Below are 14,057 nucleotides of genomic sequence, written 5' to 3' on the forward strand. Positions count from 1 at the left end.
AATGTAAAACAATATGGTTTTTTTTTTTTAAAAAAGGCCACAAACAAAATGCCAGTATATAAAGGGAAGTAACACATTAAAATTTTAATATCGGTAAAAACAAAAATATAAATTAAACAAAAAATCTATCATTTGAAAATAGAATAGAAATGGCTAATAAACATATAAATTACTAAACTATCCTAGTATTTATCAGGGAAATGCAAAATAACTGAGATACTATTTATTGTCAAACTGGCAAAATACAGATTTACAACATTTCAATATTGAGCAGAATGTAGGCAACGAGGCATTTTCATATACTGCTGATGGAAGTACAAACCACAGAAACTTTCTGGAGAGAGAGAGAGAGAGAGAGAATGTATGTGATATAGTATATAGATATATATGTATCTACACATACAGGTATTTTTTTAGAGATAGGGTCTCGCTCTGTTGCCCAGGCTGAAATGCAGTGGTGTGAGCACCCAGGTTGAACTCCTGGGCTCAGGAGATCCTCCTGTCTCAGCCTCCCAAGTAGCTAGGACTACAGGTCACACCACAATGCCCAGCTCTGGGATACATGTGACAGAAAAATTAGATACCACCTAGGTAGAAAAACAGATAAATACAGTTTTTACATAGGTAAAACTCTGAAGTCATTTATAAGAACTACGGAGACTTCTCTGCTTTGACACAAATCACCAAAACATTGAGCACCAAAAATCAAATTGCAGAGCATTAAATACATATTAGGATCTCATTTATGTTATTAAAATAAGACTAGATATGCAAATCTTACACCCGCATGTGTGTATAAACACACAGAAAGGGTATTGTTGAGCTGGACTCCAAACTTACAATCTCGTTATATGTAGTAATCAAGAAATGGCTCCCTCTTGAGAAGGAGTAGCCAGGGAATAAGTTTAAAAGGAACTCACCTTAAGTTTAATAAATTGTTTATATTACTTGAGTTTATGATAAAAGAGACTGTATTAATGTATAAATTTTGTAATTAAAAAATATGAGGTCCAGCCAGGTGTGGTAGCTCACGCCTGTAATCCCAGCACTTTGGGAGGCCGAGGCGGGCGGATCACGAGGTCAGGAGATCAAGACCATCTTGGCTAACAAGGTGAAACCCCATCTCTACCAAAATCACAAAAATTAGCAGGGTGTGGTAGCGGGCGCCTGTAGTCCCAGCCACTCGGGAGGCTGAGGCAGGAGAATGGCATGAACCCAGGAGGTGGAGCTTGCAGTGAGCCAAGATCGCACCACTGCACTCCAGCCTGGGCAACAGAGCAAGACTCCATCTCAAAAAAAAAAAAAAAAAAGAGGTCCATCAGCATGTATCATTGAGTAAGAAAACACAATGTGTGTATAACACAGTCCCACTTTTGTTAGAAAAAAAATACGTAATTATGTAATATTTGAATATTTAACCATGTGATACTTTTGTACTTAAAAGAATAGTTTTTAAAAAAATGTTTTGAGGCTAGGTGCAGTGGTCACACCTGTAATCCCAGCATTTTTTTTTTTTTTTTTTTGAGATGGAGTCTCGTTCTGTCGCCCAGGCTGGAGTGCAATGGTGCGATCTTGGCTCACTGCAAGCTCCGCCTCCCGGGTTCAACTGACTCTCCTGTCTCATCCTCCTGAATAGCTATCCCAGCACTTTTGAGAAACCAAGGCAGGAGGATTGCTTGAGACCAGCCTGGGAAACATGGCAAAACCCCATCTCTACAAAAAATACAAAAATTAGCTGGTCATGCTGGCATGCGCCTGTAGTCCCAGCTACTTGGGAGGCGGAGGGAGGAGGATCACTTGAGCCCAGAAGTCTGAGACCAGCCTGGGCAACATAGCAAGACCCTGTCCCTTAAAAAGAAAGAAAGAAAAAATTTAGCAAACATTCCTATTATAATTCGTAAAATAAACATTATGGCCAGGCATAGTAGCTCACGCCCATAATCTAGCACTTTGGGAGGCTGAGGTGAAAGGATCACTCGAGGCCAGGAGTTGATGACCAGCCTGGGCAACACAGGGTCTCTTAAAAAAAAAAAAATGAATTGGAGAGATGGTGTTACTTAATGGTTAGAGGCATGAGCATTGGAGCCTGGATGTGAATTCTAGCTCTATTCCTTATTAGCTTTGTGACCTTGGAAAATTACTTAACCCTTGTAGAATTATTTCCTCATAAGTAAAATGAAGACATCACCAAAACTGCTGGTATTTTGTTTTGTGGCGATCAAGTGAAAGATTATGTATTCAATAATACTTATAACTTATTTACTTTTTTTTTTTTTTATTTTGAGATGGAGTTTTGCTCTTGCTGCCCAGACTGGAGTGACATGGCACGATCTTGGCTCACTGCAACCTCCACCTTCTGGGTTCAAGACAGCCTCCCGAGTAGCTGGGATTACAGGCATGCGCCACCACATCCGGCTAAGTTTTTGTGTTTTTAGTAGAGACGGGGTTTCTCCATGTTGGTCAGGCCCATCTTGAACTAATGACCTCAGGTGATCTGCCCACCTCGGCCTCCCAAAGTGCTGGGATTATAGGCATGGCTACCGCATCCAGCCCCTATAACTTATTTACTATTTTGAAATTGTTGACCATGGAGGAGGGAAAACCTGACATTATATATGTTTATTTCTATGTGGCTAAATTTTCTCCTAGAATATAAATTCATATATTTATTCTGTTTATATCAACAGTATACACTACTCTCCAACCATTAAAAATCAGAGACAGCCAAGAGGAAAAACAAACCATAAGGCTTATTTGTGATTTTGGTTTGCAACCCACTTTACTACCAAACAAAAGTATTTTTAAAATATGGATTAGTATTCATATTAGCTGTGACTTCTAAAAGAAAAAGTATTAGTGGGTTGTTCAATCTAAATTACTATGTCTTAATCAAGGCAGCCCAGCTTAAGAATTCATTGAAAATACTGATGCTAACTCAATCATGATTATTCATTAGCTTAAGTTATATACTAATCAGCTTTCCTACATTTTGTCATTATCACCAAGCTGAAGAGAACAGAAGCAAAAATGAGTAAGTTCTGGAACTATTACAAAATTATCCAGTGCTTCCAATTCTACCAGTAGCTTCTTGTCGTTTTGTAAGATCTAAGCTGATAATTTTATTTTTCACAGTCACAGGGTTTGCTTCTAGCCATTTCTGTATGATGTAAAAATTTTAAGATTTCCTGCTTCCTAGACCAGCATACTCTCAAGAATTTCTATGCATACTGGTGTTCACCCATGGTTTCTGGGCAACAAAACCTCCTTAGCTTTCCAAATTCTAACTCTAAGACTTATAGAAACATTCAGCATTATCACTTCTATTGATATGGGATGATTCAGATTGCCACTACTCATGTAGAGTACAGTATTAAAGATTTGTTAGAGAATTTAAATTTTAACTTTTTTTTTCTTTAAGGTAAACAAGGCTACAAAAATTAAATAAAAGCTAGATTGTGGCATCCGTGGCCACTGACATATTTGCTAAAATTATGGGTCTGTATGTACTCATGAGGGATAGAAGGGGGAAGGAGACGGGTGTGCAATGGTGTAAGCTCTAGCTTGGAAGCGGGATGAGCCTGGGCTTACAGCTCAGCTCTACCAGTTACCAGGGATCAGCTTCCAGACAAGTGATTTAGCCACTCTGGGTTTCTCTTCTCAGGCTACCGATTTCTCAGAATTACTCAATTAATATATTTAACTGTGTGGATTAAATATATTACATGTAGTGTTTTGGACAAGAAGTTGCTCAATAAATGTGGTTGTCAGTAACAGCAATGTTTTAATAAAAATATTTTTTTTTTTTCTGAAAAGGATCTCTTACAAATAAAGAGGCCACAAATGTCCCTTAGGACATTCAAAGCTGTCCAAAGGTCAAGCATCTGAAAGGAAAGAACTGAGGAATGGTACACAGAGCAGAAATAAAAGCAGCTGCAGTCTGGGTGAAAAGGGAACTGGGTGAAAAAGAACAAGGGAGCCTAAGATTGGGGAGGGTAAGAATTGGTAAGGATGCTCTTCTTGGGCACAAGCTAGCCAAAAATTGGGCAGCACAGGAACAGCCCAATGATGCAATGACAAAGGTTAGTACAGTCATGAGTCTACTAACAACAGGGATAAGTTCTGCGAAATGCATCGTTAAGGGATTTCACTGTTGTATGAACATCATAGAGTGTACTCATACAGGCCCAGATGGTATAGCCTACTACACACCCAGGCTATATGGAAGGCACAGTCTGTTGCTCACAGGCTACAAACCTGTACAGCATGTTACTGTACTGAATGCTGCAGGCAACTGTAACACAATGGTAAGTATCTGTATCTGTGTATCTACACATCTCTAAACATAGAAGAGGTAGAGTGAAAATACAGGGCCAGGTGCGGTGGCTCACGCCTGTAATCCCAACACTTTGGGAGGCCAAGGCGGGTAGATCACTTGAGGCCAGGAGTTCGAGACCAGTCTGGCCAACATGGTGAAACCCCTCTACTAAAAATACAAAAGTTAGCCGAGTGTGGTGGTGTGCACCTATAGTCTCAGCTACTTAGGAGGCAGAGGCAGGAGAATTGCCTGTATTTCAGCTGCAGAGAGCCAAGATAGTTCCACTGCACTCCAGCCTGGGTGACAGAGTAAGACTGCGTCTCAAAAAACAAAACAAAACAAAACAAAACAAACACCGGGCGCAGTGGCTCACACCTGTAATCCCAGCACTTTGGGAGGCCGAGGTGGGTGGATTGATCACGAGGTCAGGAGTTCGAGACCATCCTGACCAACATGGTGAAACCTCATCTCTACTACAAACACAAAAAATTAGCCAGGTGTGGTGGTGCACGCCTGTAATCCCAGCTACTCAGGAGGCTGAGGCAGGAGAATCGCTTGAACCCGGGAGGCGGAAGTTGCAGTGAGCCAAGATCACCGCCACTGCACTCCGGCCTGGGCGACAGAGAGAGACTCCGTCTAAAAAAACAAAAAGACAGTATTATAATCTTATGGGACTACCATCATACATGTGATCTGCTATTGACCAAAACATCACTATGTAGCACATGACTATATATATTTCTTACTATGTCACAATATCACATGGACATAATCTTTTATTCTCTTTTTTTTTTTTTTTGAGACAGATTCTTGCTCTGTAGCCCAGGCTGGAGTGCAGTGGCGCAATCTCGGCTCACTGCAACCTCTGCCTCCCGGGTTCAAGCGATTCTCCTGCCTCAGCCTCCAGAGTAGCTGGGATTATAGGTACCCGCCACCATGCCTGGCTAATTTTGTATATTTAGTAGAGATGGGGTTTCACCATGTTGGCCAGGCTGGTCTTGAACTCCTGAACTCACGTGATCCACCCACCTCAGCCTTCCAAAAGTGCTGGGATTACAGGCGTAAGCCACTGCGACCGGCCCCTTTTATTCTCTTTTACCTCTTCCTCAACCCACAGGCTTCCACCAGTATCAGCAACCCTTCCCCACATTCCCTCCTGTACAAATTACTGACTGGAAGTAAATTTGATACTCTTTCTACAATTATGATTTGATAATTTTGTAAAACATTCAGAAACCAATGGTTCTACAATGCCCTAGCCTGAATTCCATCGTCTGCTGTTAAATATGTTCCAATGTTATCCTGAAGGAGCTGGGAGGTCTCTCCCCCATAAACTGGCTCAACTCATTTATTCACATCTTGCGTTTTTGCAAGGATGTTCTTTCTTAGGATCATTCTTTCTGCTTGGACTGCCTTTTCCCATCAAAAACCTGACCACTGGAACTTAAAAGCTGAATTCACAAACTTTGTTTGGAACTGTTTTCTGAATTTCGAAAACATTATCTTCTATAAAAGTCATTTAATATTTACATATTACCTCCTTAAGTATAGTAACTGTTTTTCCACTAACCTATAAACTACTTAAGAGTAAGGATTGTCTTATTTCTTTGTATCTTTCAAAATGCAATCAGTACATAAATACAGAAAAGTTACAAGATTTGTGACCTTAGAAGACTTTTTACTGTGCCATAATTTCTTATCCTTATCCTCAAAATGTGGGTATTAACAGAATCTACTGCAAAGAGCTGTAGTGAAAATTAGATGGGTTTCCATGGGTAAAGTGGGCACTGCACAGTAAGTGCTCTGTAAGTGTTGCTTTCATTACTAGTATCATCATCATCATCTCAGAATTTAAAAAACCAGAATGAACTAAATTAGTAAGATTAATTTAGATATTTGCTAAAGGGACCCATCCTAAGTAATGGATTTATAAATTGTGGCTGATGGAAACATGGGAAACTACAATGTTCAGTCCAGGTATATGCCCACAATTAAAGAACAATATAACCTAATTAATTAGCCACCTAGTTTCCCAACAGATATTACCAGCATGCCTGCTGAATGCCATATGCTGAGTTAGATTCTGGTGACAAAAAGGTGAGACAGCCCCTTCATGCAGTGAGCTCACATTAGCAGGGAAGAACACAGGATAACAATACCAAACCCAGAAAAGTCTGCTGACTTATGACAGAAGGATTCCTAATTCAGATTGGAAAAGTAATGAAAGGCAATCTAAGAAAGCTCCTCAAAGGAGCAAAACCTTTAAGGAAAAAAGGTAGGAAGGCCAGAAAACCAGAATATGCAAAGCAGAGAGAAGGCTGTTGTGTGTGTGTGTGTGTTTTTTTTTGAGACGGAGTTGTCACCCAGGTTGGCTCACTTTAACTTCCGCCTCCTGGGTTCAAGCAATTCTCCTGCCTCAGCCTCCCAAGTAGCTGAGATTACAGGTGTCCACCATCACGCCTGGCTAATTTCTGTATTTTTACTCAAGATGGGGCTTCACCACATTGGCCAGGCTGGTCTCAAATACCTGACCTCAGGTGATCTGCCTGCCCTGGCCTCCCAAAGTGCTGGGATTACAGGTGTGAGCCACAGTGCCCGGCCTGCTTTTTTTTTTTTTTTTTGAGATGGGAGTTTTGCTCTTCCTGCTCAGGCTGGAGTGCGGTGGCATGATCTCAAGCTCACTGCAACCCCCACCTCTCAGGTTTAGGTGATTCTCCTGCATCACCCTCCCGAGTAGATGGGACTACAGGTGCGTGCTACCACATCCGGCTAATTTTTTTTGGTATTTTTAGCAGAGACGGGGTTTCACGGTGTTAGCCAGGATGGTCTCGCTCTCTGACCTCGTGCTCCGCCTGCCTCGGCTTCCCAAAGTGCTGGGATTACAGGCGTGAATCACCACGCCCGACCTTCAGTAAGGTTTTAAGGAATAATGCATTAATTAAATAGTGGTGGTTTTCATGATCTAAATACTAAAAAGTTTCCAATTTCTGCCTGAGTCCAATTCTGATACTATTCCTTTTTGACTCTCTGAACAAGAGAAGTGGGCTTGCTCTTTATTGATTCAACTATTAACACTGGACATGACGATTTGTACATGAGAGAAACCGACACTGGATAGCGATTTCAGGACAGAGAAAAATGCTGAAGGAGAGTTTTTGTTTTTTTTGAGATGGAGTCTCGCTCTGTCGCCCAGGCTGGAGTGCGGTGGCGTGATCTTGGCTCACTGCAACTCTGACTCCCAGGTTTAAGCAATTCTTCTGCCTTAGCCTCCGAAGTAGCTGGGACTACAGGCACGCGCCACCATGCCTGGCTAATTGAAGTTTTTGTTTTTTTAACTTGACCACTCTTCCTGACCTACATGATCCATTTACCTACCACCAGAAAGACAAAGGTACACAGTCCACAGTTCTTACTTTGAGCCCATTGCTTGGTAAAAGTCTTACCTGATCCAGGAGTGATAAGAGGCCCCTCTAATTCAAGTGCCTCATCTTCAGACTGGTCATCTAGCTTCTTCTTTTTTTTCTTTGTTGGATCTCTGGGTTTCTTTAAGAGAGAAAGTTCTTCGGGGTGTCTGATATCTGTTAAAAAAAATAGATTGTTTTACTAGAACAAAGGAAAATTTAAACACTTTACACTTAGCAAATCTACTGTTTCAAGATAAGAATTTGTAACTTCCTTCTGTATGTCTGAGTTGTGTCAGACACTGATGTCATGCAAAATACTGATTATGACACGTAAACTACCCAAAGCATTCTTAATTCCTAACTATATAATAAATGTAATGACCTCAAAGTGGAGATAACAATCTACTAGGGTACAGAAAGAAAATATTAGAAGCCCTTATTTATATACTCATTTTTTATCTAAAACTGGAAGAAAAATTGAGATTTATATGTCCTTCACTCATAACGTACACATGATAAATGAAGTAAATGTCATGATACTTTTAAATCATTACCAAACCCCAATATTTTTTTTTGAGATGAGTTTCACTCTCATTGCACAGGCTGGAGTGCAATGGAGTGATCTCGGCTCACGGCAACCTCTGCCTCCCAGGTTCAAGTGATTCTCCTGCCTCAGCCTCCCGAGTAGCTGGAATTACAGGCATGTGCCACCATGCCTGGCTAATTTTGTATTTTTAGTAGAGATGGGGATTCTCCGTGTTGATCAGGCTGGTCTTGAACTCCTGACCTCAGGTGATCCACCTGCCTCGGCCTCTCAAGTGCTGGGATTACAGGTATGAGCCAACGTGCCCGGCCCCAAATCCCAAATTTTAATTGATTCAAATATTCTGCCCTGTATGAAATGGCTGCAAGTTTCTGATCTATTTTCATTTGAGGAGTCTGATAACAAGCAAAATGGTTAAATGAAAATAACAAAAGAAATTTAAAATGACCCAAGTAAACACACACACACGCATATATTACATATTGCACACCATGTTCACAAATTGCAAGACTCAATTTTGTCAAGAAGTCAATTCTCCTCAAATTAAGCTAAAGATTTAATGAGATGCCAGTCAAAATTCCAATTTGCTTTTCTGTAGAAATTGACAGATTGTAAAATTTATATGAAAATGAGAACAATCCTAGAATAGTCAAAGACATTCTTAAAAAGAACAAAATTGGACGACTTGCACTAACTGATTTTAAGACATCATAAAGCTGTATCAATCAAGATACTGCACTTACTGGCTTTATGATAAGACGTACAGATGAATGAAACAGAAGTGGGCCCCCAAAACAGGCCTACATATGGGTGATCAGAATTTTTTGACAAAGATACCAAGGCAATTCAAGGCGAAGGAAAAACCTTTTCAACAAAGTGCTGAACAATGATTCATATGTATATTTTTAAAGACTATTAACCCTTATAACAATATGCGAAAATTAATTCTAAATGACCACTGATCTAAACACAACAGCCAAAATAATGAAACTAGAAGCATAAGACGACAAAGATTTCTTAGATAGGACACACACAAAAAAAGAACCACAAAAAAATTGCCCTTTATTTAAAAACCAAAAAAACCAACCTACCTACTCTTTAAAAGACACTGTTGAGAAAACAAAAAGACAAGCATATAATGGGACAACATATTTGCAGCGCATATATCTGACAAAAGACTTGTATTCTGAATATATAGAGAGCCCAAACAACTCAAGAAGACAAATGAACTAAGGATCTGGACAATCACTTCATCAAAGAAATATGACCAAGCAGCACATGAAAAGATACTTGACATTATCAGCCATCAGGGAAATACAAATTAAAACCACAGTGAGATAGCGGTATCCACACATCAGAGAGGCCAGCATTAAAAAGACATACTACCCAGTGTCAGTGAGGATGTGAAGAGGAACTTGAACTCTCATAAGTGGCTGGTGGGACTATTAAATGAGACAATTTTTTGAAAACAGCTCAGCAATTTTGTATAAACATACATGTACCACACAACTCAAGACATTCTACCCCTAATTATTTACCCAAGAAGATGAAAAGCACATTTGTAATAACTTGATTCATAAAAGCCAAAACTGAAAATAACCCAGATGGATAAACAAAAATGTGATATTTGCAAACCAATGGTATACTACTTAGACAATGGAACACAACTCATCAATCAGTAAAAAGAAACAAACTATTGACACATGCAATAAAATGAATGACTCTCAAATTTATTATATTAAGTGGAAGACAAATTAGAAAAGAGTATATGTGATTCCATTCATAAAATTCCAGAAAATGCCAACAAATCCGTAGTGACAGAGAGCAGATCGATTTGCTGGGAGCTGAAGTTTGACAGGTGACAGAAATATTCTGAATGTTGATTGTGGTGGTTTCAAAGGTATAAGTATCTGTCACAACTCAAATTTTACACTTTAAACAGATACAGTTTATTGTATCTATTATACCACAACAAAGTTAATTAAAAAACAGTGTGAAACGATGAAGAACCCAAAAATTAACAGTAAAAAAGAAAAGCTGCAGAAAGGAGAAGCAATAGGTCTACAGTCATGCGTCACTTAAGGATGGGGATGTGTTCTGAGAAATGTGTCCTTAGGCAATTTCATTTTATTTTTTGTAGAGATGGGGTCTTGTCATGATGCCAAGGCTCCATGAGTTTGGTCTCCAAACTCCTTGGCCTCCCAAAGTAATGGGATCTATTATAGATGTGAGCCACTGCACCTTTTTTTTTTTTTTTTTTTAAGATGGAGTCTTGCCCTGTGGCCCAGGCTGGAGTGCAGTGGTGCGATCTGGGCTCACTGCAAGTTCCGCCTCCTGGGTTCACACCATTCTCCGGCCTCAGCCTCCCCAGTAGCTGGGACTACAGGCACCCGCCACCACGCCCGGCTAATTTTTTGTATTTTTAGTAGAGGTGGGGTTTCACTGTTATTAGTCAGGATGGTCTCGATCTCCTGACCTCGTGATCCGCCCGCCTCGGCCTCCCAAAGTGCTGGAATTACAGGCGTGAGGCACCGCGCCCGGTCGCTGCATTTATTTTTAAAATTTATTTTAAAAATAAAGTAATTGCACTACGATGTTACAAAAGCTACATCATCACAAGGAGACAGAAAATTTTCAACTCCATTATAATCTTAAGGAGCTATCATTGGATATGTGGTTCATCGTTGGCCAAAATGTTGCTATGCAGCCCATGACTGAGTATCACAATGTCTGCAGCACTACACTATATGCCAGAGTATGAAGAAAACAGACAACACAATTCATATCACTACAAAACTTGTAAAGCTGTAGACTGCTAATTACTGGATCAAAATTTTACATGTGGCAGTTTACAGCTTTAGGAGCCCATGACATCCACTAGATTCAACCCAGTATTATAAATTCAGAAAGCTTTTTGTTTGTAGGGGACCTGAAACTAGGATCCTACCATGCTGCCACAGAGTTGATGAGGCACAATTTAAGGTGGAAGCACACAGCCAAACTACCTAGATTCAAATCCTAGTTCCACTATTTATTAGCTGTGTGACTCTGGGCAAGCTACTCAGCCTGTCAGTGTCTGAGTTTCCTCATCTCAAATGAGAATAGTGCCTCAGGAGGTAGTTGTATAAATTAAATGATACATAACAAATGCTTTGTAAGTATTTGTGTCTTAATGTTTTTCCTCTAATTATAAAACGGCTAACAAGAGAGGCCGGGCAAGGTGTCTCACGCCTGTAATCCCAGCACTTTGGGAGGCCAAAGTGGGAGAACTGCTTGAGCTCAGGAGTTCAAGACCAGCCTGGGCAACATAGGAAGACCTTTTCTCTACAAAAAAAAAAATGTTTTTTTAAAATTAACCAGGCATAGTGGTGCACACCTAGAGTCCCAGCTACTCGGGAGGCTGAGGTGGGAAGACTGCCTGAGCCTGGGTGTCCAGGCTGCAGTGAGCCGTGACTGGGCCACTGCTCTCCAGCCTGGATGACAGAGCAAGACCATCTCCAAAACAAATCACACACACACACACACACACACACCATGGTAGAAACTTGGAAGTTACCCCCCCCCCGGCAAAAAAATATAAATAACTGAATCATTTAAAATGTGTTCTTTCAGTACCATAAGACAGGGCAAAAAAAAAATGTGCTTATAAAAGATGAAATATGACTAGTAAATGATCATTTTAACAACTGCGTAATATTCTATGTAAATAAATCATAATTTAATCATTCTTCTAATATTGAGCCCATTATAAATAATATTTAATAATTCTACAAACATCTATGTCCATCTTTGTCCATATTTTATTTCAGAATTCACTGGAGTAGAATTACTGGATTAAAGGTTATAATATAATTTTAAGGCAAAGATGGAAGATGGATATATGTTCTTGTTTTATGTATCTGATTAGTAGTAACGTACATCTTTTCATGTGTTTTTAATAATTTATATATATTTTCTTTTCTCATTTTTCTGTAAGATTTCTTCAAATCAAAGTTAATTTGCACGTAAAAAACTTTCTTTTTTTTGTCCATGTTTAAATAACAAGCCCAAATAAATTATTTTAATAAGTATATGGGTTTTGGTCTGGTTTTCTGTTAGAAACACTCGGTCAGGCACGACAACTCACGCCTGTAAACCCAGCACTTTGGGAGGCTGAGACGGGTAGAGCACCTAAGGTCAAGAATTTGAAACCAGCCTGGTCAACACAGTGAAACCTCGTATCTACTAAAAATACAAAATTAGCTGGGTATGGTAGCGCATGCCTGTAATCCCAGCTACTCGGGAGGCTGAGGCAGGGGAATCACTTGAACCCAAGAGGCGGAGGTTGCAGTGAGTTGAGATCATGCCATTGCACTCCAGCCTGGGCAACGAGAGTGAAACTCCATCTCAAAAAATAAGAAAGAAAGAAAGAAAGGAACACTCTGGGACATAAATAACTAGGTTTTCATTTTGTTCTGTATTTTACAGGCTATTTTCTGATGGGTTTTCTGAAACCTGAAAATGGAATTAACAGAAGAACTATCCTGAATGAATATGTGACCACAGAGTAGGTGACTATAACTGCTCTTCAATTATTAATAAATTTCGGGTAAGTATATCTAGTAAAGAGCAGAAATCATGTTAACAAGTAAATACTTGCTCCTTAAATTCTGCCACTTTCTTGAAAGCATCTAGGCATATCTGATTTTTTTTTTTTTAAAACATACTACAGCATTTTTCAGCTAAAGTTACACAATTAAAAATCAAATATTTTCTTCGTTCTTGTATATTTAGGTTATAAAGTTAACCCGCTTATCCTCAAATGTAATTCTTGGGGTTTCATGGATTAGCAATGATTGCTATAATTAGGTAGGTTCAGAAACTCAGAAGTGATTTCAAGTGTATCTTTTGAACCTAAGATTTATCTAATACAGCTGCATCATGATTTCCTAGAGTTATTTTTAAAGGAATAAGATTTAACACATGAAGAGATCTAATGGTTTATGAATTCTACTTTTAATTCACAATGATTCCTCAGCTTTAAATGCCAATGGGGTCATATGGGGATAAAATAAAGGCATTAGAAAATTCCAAGCCTCTGAATAAGCAGTTGTCTATACTGCTTCAACATTAAGTGGAGGTAGGGTGGTGGTGGGGTAATCTATCTCTCCACCCATTCATTTCTCCAAAGTAAATGAAGTACTAGTATGTGATGAAATATCTAAAAAGTATTGAAGTATAAATAACAAATCCTTATATAACAAATCTCATGCCTTAGATATGATATGCTTCTATCAAAGTCACCACAGGCACTATTTAGTGGGAGACAGTAAAGCAAGCATTACATTTTGAAAAGTTCTCCCAAATGTTTCCGGCATATCCCCGAGGTTTGAGAGTCACCGTACTCCATGATTCAAATGTATTTTTGTTCCTAGGTCATTTTCTGTCTGGCTCACAAACCAGGTAGTATTAAATGTATAATAATATGCATATTTACATTAGTAAAAGATTATTAAGTAGCTTTTTCATCAGTCTTAAGTAGATAAAGCAGTTCTTAACTAGATGGGCCCATAAGAATTGCTTGTAAAATCAATAATAACAATATTAAAAATACATGCTGGGGCCATATCCCCAGATTTTTGCAGTAGCTCAGGGCTCCAGCAGCTTGTTTTATAGAAGTTCTGTAGGCAATTCTGATTCCAGCTCTTTTTCTTTTTTTTTTTTTTGAGACGGAGTCTTGCTCTGTCGCCCAGGCTGGAGAGTGCAGTGGCGCGATCTCAGCTCACTGCAACCTCCGCCTCCTGGGTTCAAGCAA

General features: G+C 39.4%; 1 protein-coding gene across 6 annotated transcripts in view; it reads right to left on the reverse strand.

Annotated features, from left to right (window-relative positions):
• The window catches only part of FERMT2 (FERM domain containing kindlin 2), a 96,068-nt gene that overhangs the window by 29,821 nt on the left and 52,190 nt on the right, over positions 1 to 14,057 (reverse strand). For all 6 annotated transcript variants that reach the window (XM_028850162.2, XM_028850160.2, XM_028850161.2 and 3 more), the window contains exon 4: positions 7,759 to 7,893. In XM_028850162.2, the coding sequence (XP_028705995.1) occupies positions 7,759 to 7,893 (135 nt within the window). The remainder of the gene's footprint in view (positions 1 to 7,758; positions 7,894 to 14,057) is intronic.

The sequence above is a fragment of the Macaca mulatta genome, chromosome 7, assembly GCF_049350105.2.
Source record: "Macaca mulatta isolate MMU2019108-1 chromosome 7, T2T-MMU8v2.0, whole genome shotgun sequence".
In the NCBI taxonomy this organism is placed as follows: domain Eukaryota; kingdom Metazoa; phylum Chordata; class Mammalia; order Primates; family Cercopithecidae; genus Macaca; species Macaca mulatta.